Raw genomic sequence first — 13,346 nt, 5'->3', positions numbered from 1 at the left:
AAAGATAATAGCCGATGCATTCGATATCGATACAATTTATCATGCGGGGAGAGTCGACACGTTTCCCACTTTCGGAGCGAAACCGATGGACGATTGCACAGGGAAGTTCGTGGACGATTACGAGAGTGCATTCTGCACGGCAGCGGTAAAGCGACATGCACGAACAATTTATACCGAAACATTGAGACAAGCGCGGAAACACACAGTTCAGAAAACACACAGTGCGGAACAAAAAAATGAGCAAACACACGGGTGGCGATTACTCATGGCAGTCGCGATGGAAATTCTACGCGTCAAAAGCACGTCAAATAAATTAAAGCGCTGTATGCGTGTTGGAGAAATAATATTCGGAACGCGTATCGAGAATATATGTATATACTTTATATATCTAGAATTTTTCATTTATATATTTTTCATTTATATTAGACAGCCCGAGCAATTTCATGCCACTGCTGTTGCTACTGAACGGGACATTGCGATTCGCAAAGTGACAAGAAAAAGTTTGCGTGAAATTGAATTCACTTTAATTTCCTCTTTCTTCTTTTCTTAAAAGTCGGGCACGTTTCTGATTTGTTTCTTCTTTAACAGACGAGCTAAAAGGAGATTCACAAATCCGAGTTTGATACGTACGTAGATAAAAAAGATCCGCGAGCTATTTTATTCATTTGCTTCCTTACTTAATTTTATTTATATTTGACGTTTATTCCACAAATCTCTCATTGTATATAGCGGAACCAGTCTTATTTTAGCTTGTTATAAATTATCAATTTAATTATTTTATTTACAAAATTGTATTTCTCACTGATATTTTTGCTATGATATTTTTAATAACGCTATAAAAGCGCTACTAAAGCTTACATCTTTATTCCAGGTATTCTATGTACACAATACGAGCGGTTTATCGTGATTTAGCTCTAACGGGATGAACGGTCACTTTCGGCCATTGTTTCCGTTAATCCGGTTACGTAATATAATTTCGCACCGTATTCCGCATCCATTCCTACGCCGTTACTATACACTTCTAAATCAGATCCAAGTCGGAAGAATATTTCCAGTTCCTGATGAATTCATACAGACTGAAATTATTACTGTTACAACGTTCATTCTCTTATTCAATTTCAGAATAGAACGAAAAGCGCGGCTTTCCAATCCTCAAGAGAGATTGAAATAGCCAATAGGTCGACTATCGGTTCGGATTTCATTTTCACCTCTGCAAAATTATATGACGCGATCTCTCGTTCGACCTCATTATTTCGGATATAAGAAAGAGATCGTCGGCACTTTTCCGATAAACGAACGACGATGGCTTCCCCTCCGATCATCGAAAGGAAAGATTTAAGGAATTACTCGAAAAATTACTTTAAGGATATATTTTACAAAAACAAACGTGTCGATGATTTAGAGGATTTGAAAAAAAAAAACTTTGAGATTAATGTCTCTACTTCGCTCTCAAAGAGCGCGTTCGCCCATTTCCGCGTTTTAGAAAAGAACTTTGCCGCAAATTCATTGCAAATCCAATCAGACATTTTAGTCAGTCAGACGCAAGTTCACAAGTGATGTAATGCTGCGCTAATTACAAAACTTTACCGTTATCCACGTGCGCAGTTCATCTTAGGTCTATTGTCGCTAAGGTCAACATAAAGTCACTCGACTAATTATCGCTACTAACTAACTTCCGTCCTAACTATTCTCAATTATTATCGGACCGTGTGTTATGCAACGTAGCCACGACAGCACTTTGAGAGCTAAAGGAGCGTTATAAAGGATGCTATAAAGTTTAATAAATTGTAACCCGATTTCTTCTTTTTTTTTTTGTGAAAACATATATACGCGATATGCATTTAAATCTCGTATTCTGAGATGCAATCTGATTTGCCCGGGCAATTTAAGGAATTATGTTTTCATAGATCTCGGCGTGTTATATATGTATAACTGGAGCACGTGACTGCTTAGCACGTCAACGTAATAGGAGTTTCTTCTACTTCATAAAGTGCCGCCTAATGCACGCTTTGCGTGCACTTTGATTTGATATCTCAAAATATTTTTCACCATGCAATCTCCGAAGCGATTAGCCGCACAATAAGCGCTCTATATTTTCCTTCATCCTTTTAACATCGAGCATTATATAATTGTAGTCTATAATTCGCTCGATTCCAACTGGAGTATTTAATTTTTTCGTTATCGGTTTAGATAAAATATTTAAATTGTTGGTATAATAAAATAATTCGATATAATTCGTTTGATTTCTAAAAAGAAGCAATAATCTCGTGTTTGCGAATACTGATCTTGTAGATATGCTCGACATAAAACTATTCTTTTCTACAAGGATACATATAATGTCTCGTATTCCTATCGTGTGCATAAAATATCAGAAATATAAAGATACAAGTTATAATAGCATTATTAAAAATATCAACGAGATAAAAGTTTATAAATATTATAAAATGTTTAATTTGACATATATATATATATGTTGCACGTGACTTTCCAGACCCATAAATTTTGCGCGATTAAGATGCGAATAACCGAGTCATTATATAGTCGCCAACTAGGATTCTGAAAGTCCGACGTAAAATGATGGCGACACTTCGCCCGGTATAATAATTCCGCGCTGTAACTAGCGTCAGAATCCAATAAACCAGTCGGCGTAATAATTAGCTCGTCGACGAAGAGGTCCGCTAATGACCGCCACGATTCTCTCCCCATAACTATTTCGTCGCCGACGACGCTACAACGACGTATACAAAATTTCACGCCCGACCCGGAAGTAGAGCGTCTGGTCTCTCCGAGAACTTTCGAAACACTCCCTCGCCATTAAATAGTCGATTCCAATCAATACTCGCGGACGACGAGACACACACACACACTCTCTCTCTCTCTCTCTCTCTCGTTTCCCATCGAGAAGCACCGTCGTAATGATAATGCGCGCGTTCTCTCTCATCTCGGCGCGACGAAGCGGAGAAAAGCTGCAGAATTTCATTGTAAAACCGTTTTAAGTCAGCAATTTACGTCGCCGCCGTTGCTGTCGCCTCGAGATTACAGCAGGGACTTCTGCTACAGCTTCCTATTCCGTAAAGTGCGCTAATGGCGTCCTGCGCGAATACGGGTCCGCAAGTTTTTGAATTTTTCCCCCCGTTTGCACCATTACTTTTGTACCGAGGGTTTCTAGGAATCGCCATGGTCCGCCAAAAGGACGGGGACAAGTAGAGCCAGGAAAATTTACAAGGAGCTATTATCAGTCACCGACCAATTTTCCTTATTTCCTACGTAATGCATTTTACAGTATATCGTCTCGCTTTAACAGAGTTGCTACGAAAATCCGCAAACAGATTCTATAATTTCCTTGACCGTGAAACTGAGATGGAAAATTGATACATCCCATCTACTGTGTTATTTTTATATAAATACGATAATAAGAATAAATATGCGCTAAACTGGCGCACTATTATTTAATGGAGAGAAATGATCAAGAACTTTATTTTCAATATAATTTCACAAAATTCTTGAAATAATTTTTATCTCAAACTAAAGAAACTGATTCGAAAAAAAGTTTTCACGAGACTTTTGACAACAATTTCTCGCTTTGAACAATTTTTAATTATACGTGAATTCTCTTTCTATAGATTTCCGCTTTCTAGAAATAAAAAATATCGATTAAAATAAAATAGCGACAAGCGGATATGATTACACATACTGAAATAAATCACAAAGAGGATACGACGCGAGAACGAAAATAAAAATGAACGATATTTTCTCGTGAACGATTATATATAATTTATATATATATATATATACATATATATATATATATATATATATATGTATATATATATGTATATATATATGTATATGTATATATATATATAAAAATGTTATTATAGACATATATATATATGTCTATAATAATCTCTCCCCACACGCCAAGGGTCTCTCGAAATCCTCGAGTTTGTACACGTAGCAGCTCTGTCTATGTCGCGTCGCCTGCTCCGTCTGTCTCGGATAGGCTCGTCAGTCACGGGATGGAACGTGATTTTGCAGAGGGTGAAAGGGTCGGTCAGGACCTTAAGCGGGATAAAGGAGAACCGCTGCTGAGTCCGTCCGTCCGTCCGTCCGTCCGTATCGGAATCGAGGCAAGGATTCTCATGCACGCCGCGAACTTGCCCGGCATCCCGTGGTCGAGAGGAGAGAAGGAGCATGACGTAGTCGTCGGCGAGGGGGGCTCTTGGGATGCTCCGGACTACTTCCGGCTAGGGCCGTCGTATGGAGGGGCAGGACGTAATCACCACGGACGGCAACCTGTTTCTAAACTTCACGATTCGCAACGCCACGCAAGGCGACACCGACGAATCCTTTTTTCGGAGCTTCCCTGGCAAAAACTCACCCTACACCACCACTCAGGTAAGCGACACGTGGCGAAAGCCCTATATAGTTACCACACAAATTAGGTCTTTTTTTTTTAAAGGGCGGAGAAAAAGTGCTCTCGGCGCAAGAGCGAGCGGGAGTGGCTACATTTATTACCGGAAGCAAATCTTCCGAACGTCCGGAAGAGAGCGCGCGGAAAACAAGAGAATCGAATAAAGAATGGCGCGTTACGAGTCAGAATTGGGGTTCATTCAATTTTCCAGAAATGATTCTCTGAAAGAGCAAACTCGACAAGCTTATCGATTTGATGTTAACTATTTCGCACAGTGTTCTTGAAATATATTAATAATTTAGAATATCATTAATATATATATATATATATTCTCGCGAGAGATAAGTATTTTTTAAATTCTTTAAAACGGTTCCTGCCTAACCGTTTATCTCGACAAACATTGTAACTTTGTGTGACAGTTTACTTTAGTTAGTGTTAGCTTACAGAGAAAGCTTTTTTAAGTCTAAGTAAATATTTATGGGAAAACAGTTCTCTCGCGCGTCTAGGAGTAATTCGCGATTGAAAATGTTACATGTGTATGACAACAAAGCGGACGGCAAACGAAAATACACATTTCAATAAATATAAAATGTCCTAAATATTTTTCGTTTTTATCGCATTACGTGTTCCATAATAAAAATTGTAGTCTTAAAATTATTGGACTTATTTTATTTTATTTCTTTTGTATTCAAGTTATCTCACGTTTTCTTCTCCGAATTCAATCAATTATTTATTTAATAATAACTAGCAAAAACGTTCCAATAAACAGCTAATTTTCACAACATATATCAATGTTTTCGCGAAAAATATTAGCGTAAAATAAAACGTACCAATTAATTTTTTTTTCATTTTTGAACATATTCTTCTCATAATTTAATGATTAATTAACGTGAAATCTACTTGATGATGCATGAGATAGATGACATAATTATCGACCTCTCCCGTATCCCCCGTCATCACAATATTAATTTCATAAAGTTACATTTATCATAATTCGCGATCTATTAATAAAAACGTCGCGATATATATCCATTAACATATTCTGCATGATAGCATATTTGCATATTAATTTGCACGCATGACAGTGTAATCCATTATGTCAACTACAGTTGTTGCGCAAATCCGGTGGAACGATGAATGCTGCATCGACGTGTCACGATAAAGTTATTGCCGTATTTTCGTCGTCTCTTGCTTATTAGGAGATTGCGCGAAACGGGAACCGATTAAGCTTACTCTTGAGGCTTACCGATACTATGTATTACCGGGAGCTTCGCCGCGAAATACGATCCGTACTTTGTGTAAGGTGCTCCACAAATGTTACGAATTGTGCTCGACTGTCCAAAGGGAGAGTTAAAACGTTGGAGGAGATTTCTCACTCCTTAGAAACATTGATATATCATGCATTCAACTCAATTTGCTATTTGCATAATATGCATCTATCTTCTTTCCGCATACACACATATACCTCCGTTTACCTGTACGATATGACTATATTTAATACACGCTGTAAAATTGCAACGTAAAACTGCAACGCAACATTTCCCGCATGTTTCCAAAATTGATATACCGGCGTCGGAAAGCCCAGATTAAACTGCATACAGTATAATAAAGCATGCATCGCATTGTAGTATCCAACGGAATGCAAATGCGAATTGTTGATGCAAATTCTGAAGGTAATAAAGCCATAGTTGGAAAGTTTCAAACATTTTGTATAGGATATTGTTTCGATTTCCCCGTAATGCGAATTAATAGAATACATATATTTCCACTATACAAAAGGCAAAAGCGAGAATTCTCGCGCGACAAATTAAGACACACATATATATACACGCACACGCACACGAAACACATCATACGGCCCATTAATTTTATTTGGAAATACATCACTTTCTATTAATGCGATATATTTAACATGTGGAATTGGCTGCGCGCCAGAACACTGCGGAATTTATCGGCCTCTATCTGTGAAATTGATTAGCTCTTAACTCCCACTGCACTCTTACAGAATGAAAGAGTCTCTGCTTCTCACTTTTATCTATTTAACAAGCAATATCGTGTCGAATTCGAAAGCAAAAACTTCATATATATTTAATGTGTATTGCTTTTAATCTTCTCGTTCTCCCAACAGTTGTAGCGAGCATTAATTTTGTTATATTTTACAAAACACTTTGAGATGAATATATAATGCTTAATATGAGAATATAAAGCTTTATTCAACTCCCATAATGCACTGTAATAAGCATCATTTTTATGTATTATTATAAAAATTGTCTCATTTATTTTCGTAAATCAGTATGAGATATATTATTTTTTTTTATTTTGCGTGATAAAAATGGAAGACCACAAAAGGATTATTAAAAAAATAATAAATAGAAAAAGCGAAATGAATAACAATTAACGTAAATTAAATCGCGAATGCGGGATGGAATTTAGTATTAATGTTCACAATTATTAATAATTTCTAGTTATAAGTTTTTAGCTTTGCCTATATTGAAAGAAATAAGTTTGACGATATGTATTTTGATATGTATTTTTATAGAAAATATTTTATTTCGCGATATGATAAAAAATTTTGTATTTTAAATATTATTTATTTATTAAAATATTTTTCAGATTATTATATTTATTTTAAAATATTTTACATTTTGCGATCGTATAATTAGAAATTTTATATCGTATAAAGAATACGCGGATCCATTTTATTCGTAACGAACCGAAGCTTCAGAGAGACATGAAATCAACATCTCATAAATGACATAACTAAGAGGAGCCTCGCGTGTTTGCGTGCGGTTTTGCCGACCCTTATATGTATATATATATACCGACATTCTGTAGAAATGCCGCGAGAGATTCTGTAGAAATGCGTTTGTTGTGTTAAGGCAATCGCCCTCGCTCTGGTACTCGGCAGCATCATCGTCGGGACGGTGATAGGCAATATCCTCGTGTGCTTAGCGGTGTTCCTCGTTAGGAAGCTACGGAAGCCGTGCAACTATCTGCTGGTCAGTCTGGCGGTGAGCGATCTCTGCGTGGCGCTTCTGGTGATGCCGATGGCATTGCTATACCAGATATCGGGCAACTGGTCCTTCGGCAAGCTCATGTGCGATCTCTGGGTCAGCTTCGACGTGCTCAGCTGCACCGCCAGCATCCTCAATCTCTGCATGATATCCGTGGACCGGTGAGTAGCAAGTTAATCTTCCATCGACGGCTCCTCTCCGATATATCCGCCGGCTATTCGGATCGAGTCACGGCCCCAAGAGAGAGGGTCTCGGCTTCTCGCGAAAATCGAAATCGCCTCGTTGATTAACGTTCCCTGGCCGAGTACACCCACTGACACAACGACGCGGAATGTAAGATAATGTAATACAACACGCATGATCATGGGCGAGCAAATCGACGTGCGGCTCATTCGTCGCGGTGAGGGTTAGTTGCCGTCGACAGCTTCGGTTAATTAACCGTGATTAACCAGCGCGAGCGCTGGTTATAATATTGATGGCACAAGACAAAGCGGTTAAACGCGATCAACCCCGAGCGACGTTGACGCGCCGAAAACTGTCCCGCGCGTGTTCGTCGCGCATTATTAAAAAGTTTAACGCGCCGACCATCCCGTGGGATCGTTCGTTTCCCATTTTATAGAATTTCATTTCACATGAAATTTAACGTAAACGCGGTTTTTTATACATATTCCTAATATTTTTAATCGTACAAAAATTTTATAGAGAAATCTTAAGAGAAAGTTATATTTTTTATTCAACTATATATATATATATATATATACAATAAGAATTTATTGAAATTATTATTTTAGAAGAGAAGATTAAATATAATAAAATCTTTACACATTTTCGAGGTCCGCGGTGATTGATCGAAGAGGCCAATCAAGTAAATCCATTCGGCTCTTTGCCCGATTTCATGCCTATTTCGTTCTGTGCCCTACTTGCTCTTGCAGCGGAAACGTCATCGCGCGAATATGCGGGTTTGAGCCGGGCCCATTGTACATTACCCTACTTACACAAATATGCAACTGACAGTCTCTCTCGCTCTCTGCATTTCTTTGTCGTGATATTTTATTACAGACTCGTTTTACCCGGCGTGACTGAAATAGTTGTACAACAACAAAGAGAGAGAACGCGAAACGATAACAGTTTTCCCGTTTTACCGGATTTAGATACTGCGCCATTGTTTTCTACGAATACTATCGCGAGATGTTTCCAAATCTCGTTTCCGCCGTTTGAACTCCCTAGTTTGGTTAATTGCTGTGCGAAGCAAGCAGAACCTTTCCTGATCCTTTACCAGGCTTTACAACACGCCACCGTCGAGAATTGTGTTGTGTTTGTATACACGTTGCCGAGAAATATACGCGAAGGAGAGAACGAAGGGAGCCCGAGAACAATTGGGTTTCGTCGTCAACGATCTCTTTATTTCGCCCGTTGAGCATCCTACAACAGCGGATCTCTCGTCGAATTTATTTCCCTATTTAGTTAGCTAGTGTATATAAACGAGTATTTCTGACCGTCTCATTTTCTATATATCTATCCATCTATCTCGACACTTTAGCTTTTCCTGTATATGTTGAAGATTCTGGGCCATCACGAAACCATTGAAATACGGAGTTAAGAGGACGCCGCGACGGATGATCATCTACGTCAGCCTTGTTTGGTTAGGAGCGGCTTGTATCAGTCTGCCGCCCCTGTTGATAATGGGAAACGAGCACACGTATTCCGAGACCGGACCCTCGCACTGCTCAGTCTGCCAGAACTTTTTCTATCAAATCTACGCGACCCTCGGCAGCTTCTACATTCCACTGCTCGTCATGATTGAGGTCGGTATACGCTTATTTAGCTTTACTGTAGCTTGTTCCATTTTTATTAGAAATATTATAAAGGATTATTATTTATTTTATATTTTTATTAAAAACTCAGATGATTTAATTGCGAAAAATTAATTAAAAATAAACTTATTATATTATTAATAATTTTGAAACAATCATGTCGTTATTTTATTTCTTCTTATATATCTAAATATAAAATAATTAAATAAATTGTTATGTAAAATTATTGTTGAACATATAATATTCATATATTTTCATTAAAATATGAATTGTGATCGCAACTTATATCAGTCTGTAATATTTGTTCCATAACCATCGAAATAGTAGAATACACTTGTAATTGTAACATTTTATGCTATTAAATATTTGGGGTAATAAACGAATTAAAACAATGTTAAACGAGCTTTCTACTCCGTGGAATAGCATTGAAACACAATGCATATATATATTTATATGTACCTTTCTCTCTGTAAATGTTTAAAATCTGTTTTCTGGTTCTCCCACGAGAGATGTATATCCGGTATGCATAGCGTTGCAGCGCCACTATCATCTCCCTGAGTTAAGGCGGAGTTAAAGAGTTAATACGATTAATCATCGTGCCCCAAACTTTACATTGCGAGCTACATACGCGAAGAGTTAACATTCTCTCGAGATATAATTTCGCAATCGAATCTATCGTAACGAGATGAAGTACGCGAATGCAAAACTATAAAAATTGCATTAAAGACAGAGATGCAATATTATCGCTCTGAAAAAACTTTTCAAGATTCTTTCTACGTAACACACTTTTCTAAAAGAATATAAAGGAGTATAAAAAATATCATTAAATATTTTAATATATACTTTTAAATGATTCATGCAGATAATATAAAATATACGACAGCAGATGATAAAATTCAAGCGTCCGGAAAATCATGGTCTCATCTAACAAAAACTAATGAACGCGAAAGCGCAAATGCGGTCAAAAACGAGCGGGGATTGACTTTGCTTACGAAAAACCCTCAACGTGGATTAACTTGTAGCCAATAGCGACCGAGCGCAGTTGTTGTGCAGGTTTTCATTAATTCATACGAGCACGATACGAACCTCCCTACTTTATAACTCTCGCATACAGCACGTGTCATGAGTTTTGTGTGTGTGCATGTGTACGAGTGGTTGCATGTTATCGATTCTGCGATTAGCCGGAAAGATAAATTCATGCAACATTTTAGCGAACTGAAAGAGTCACTTTCGATCTCCCCCCCTGCAGGCCTAAGGGTGGTCGAGATGAAATTACACAATGTAAAGTAAATGGCACTCGTGGGAGAAAATAGTTTCGCGTTGACGGACAACATTAACACATTAGCGCGATATAAATCGAGATAATTTGTTATTAAGATATTATTTATTATAGAGCGCATATATTTTGTCAACGCGATATATTTAACGTAATACGAACATCATCTTGCGCGTTTTAATATTTATCGCGATGGATCGCGGAGACGTTTAATATTCAACACTTTTCCTGGAAACGCGTGCGCGCGCGGTAGCTAGAAATTTTGTTACCATCCATAATACACGGAAATCCACACACAAGCAGACGAACTCCAATCCGGCATTTGAATAAATTCATATCGAATAAGATCGATGGATTAGCATAACATCGCGTGCCACATGTTTCCACGTTTGTTCGTTCTCATACGGATACGATAGCATTAATATTGTTGTTTAATAACTTGCTTCTTGAAATTACCGTAATAAACGAGAAGAGAGAGATAGAGGAGAGAGAAAGAGAAAAAAGATCGTACGTGTGTATATATATATGCTTTATTATTTAATTACTTTAAAATCTCGCGATATCCGCCTCGCATCGTTATTACGCCGTCGCCATCATGGCGTAAAATTGTTACGTCGTGTCTCGTGACAATTCCCGGCTACGGCAATTTATCGAAGCGCGCGTTATCGTTGTTGTCCGTTATTTGCATTATTCGTTACACTCGCGCGCGCCGGCCCTCTTTTTATTCCACCGCGAAGGAAAAGTTGCATGCATAAAATATAACGGAGAGCGTTCGCGGAAAAATTCCGTCGCACGCGCGTTACACGGCTGTGGAATTTGTGTAAATTACACATCTCCCGAACTGTGTGTGTGTGTGTAATATATGTATATAGATGCATACATTCGCGCGCGCGCGAATTAAAATATATATTCATAAACCGTTCGCGCGCCATCGTGTATAACGCAATCTTGCCATTCGTGTGTAACGCGATCTCTCCACAGAATCTCACGTAGAATCACCCCCATAGCATCACCGGAATGCGCGTTAACTCACGTTAACGTTCGTATTATACCGTCCTGTCGTGTCGTAATAATATCGGTCATGTTTGCCGTATGTGCCTCGATTGCAAGTAGTATTCCTTGCGACAAGCCCGCCCTGGCGATGGCATCGCGCGCGCGGTAAATTAAGCGACACCGTCCCTCGGATATGGCGGCTAATTGAATTTAAGACTCAAACTAACAATAAGTAAGACTAAATGGACCCGTCTCGCGACCGTATATCTTGCGCCGGAGTCGTAACCGGCTTGTCGTTAACGATACCTGAGAGATTGTTACTGACGTTAATTGCCACACCGAGTTACGCAGCTCGTCGACCTTCTTGAAAGGAGCTTGCCGCATTTGCTGCAGCAACTCCTTTAACAACCAGAGACGATCAAACTCTTCTTCTCTCTCTCTCTCTCTCTCTCTCTCTCTTTCCGCTATCTACAACGAGATAATTTCTTATCTTGGCGACGGATAATATATATATGTACAGACGCGAATTAAAGGGTCATTAATTGTGTGTCGCAGGTGTACTATAAAATATTCTGCGCCGCGCGCAAGATTGTTTTGGAAGAGATAAAGGCGCAGCTTCACCTGGAGGTGCACTGCCATCTCAACATGGAGCCGCCGGCCGCCCAGCATCCAGTCGCGCCTGCAGCGAACCGTCAATTAAATTCTTCCGACATACAGACGAGTCAAGACAGCCCGCCGGTGAAACACAGAAGTTCCAGCGCGTCTACCACGGTAAGTAGCGAATTCTTCGAATTGATATAAAGGAATGTTGCGCGCGAGAAACGGTAGTCACGCGTTTTCCATCCTGCCATAAATTCATTTCTGCTGTTGGCCTCCACGTCGGAAGCATTAAGATTGATACTTTACTTTGAAGGGGAAAAATTGAGTTAACTTGAACATTTTAGTTTGTTAAGAACAACTACATATATTTTGATTTTTTATTACCTCTCTCTTCCAATCAATTTTGCTCTCTTTTTTTCCCTGAATATTTAATAATTCTGTAACATATTTTTTTCTCGTAACGGTATTTACAATATTTTACGTATTTGCGGTAAACTGATAAAAATATATACATATATATTTAAAATTGCATCTATTTCAAATGAGTAACTGTAACAAAAAAATATTGAAGAGTGAGTACAATTTTATAAAATATTTGATATTCATATCATAAAATATAACAAAATAAATTTTACAAAATCTCATAAATTATTCATTTTTAGTTTTTCTACTTTAACACTTTTGTATGCAGAATAATTAGAATAGATCTATACAAAAAAATTACTTTATTTAAAAAACTTGAAATAACTTTGATTGAAAAAAAGATTTTCGGTATTATTTTTAACTAGTTGATTTCTTTACTATAGCATTTACTGAATGTTCGAAACAGATGTATATATTGTAGTTTCATATATAACATTTTATTTATCGTAAATATCTGAAAAATTGTCAATATCGTTGCAATAAATATCCTCGGTGATATTAATTTTATTTAATAGTTTGTTATGAAAAATCTGCGTTCAAAATTGATTGAAGCAGCGAGTTTGGCTATCTGTGCATAGTAGGTGTTATAAAATTACAATATTGATGCGCGCTTCAATTCTTCTTAAATCGATCTGGTAACACCTCTCTCTAGGAAAGTGCGTCATACGTATATGCCCCTGGGATATCCCGTGTACACACACACGTGTAACGACACGGGATCTATCCTCGCTTTAACGCTTGATAACGTCGCGTAGATGCATCGACGGCACTTCGACGGCTTTTCCCGAGAGAGTTCCCGAATCCCAAAATTA

General features: G+C 38.0%; 1 protein-coding gene across 1 annotated transcript in view; it reads left to right on the top strand.

Moving 5' to 3' along the window:
* Nucleotides 1–13,346, top strand: part of 5-HT7 (5-hydroxytryptamine receptor 7) — a 119,633-nt gene that overhangs the window by 46,521 nt on the left and 59,766 nt on the right. The window contains 4 exon segments of the mRNA XM_085489275.1: nucleotides 4,039–4,398; nucleotides 7,294–7,589; nucleotides 8,990–9,233; nucleotides 12,067–12,282. Of these exon segments, the coding sequence (XP_085345401.1) occupies nucleotides 4,261–4,398; nucleotides 7,294–7,589; nucleotides 8,990–9,233; nucleotides 12,067–12,282 (894 nt within the window). The 5' untranslated portion in view covers nucleotides 4,039–4,260.

This window comes from Nylanderia fulva, unplaced genomic scaffold (assembly GCF_048542155.1).
Source record: "Nylanderia fulva isolate GAGA-0341 unplaced genomic scaffold, ASM4854215v1 Scaffold8, whole genome shotgun sequence".
Taxonomy (NCBI): Eukaryota; Metazoa; Arthropoda; class Insecta; order Hymenoptera; family Formicidae; genus Nylanderia; species Nylanderia fulva.
This window is presented reverse-complemented; position numbering and strand designations above follow the sequence as displayed.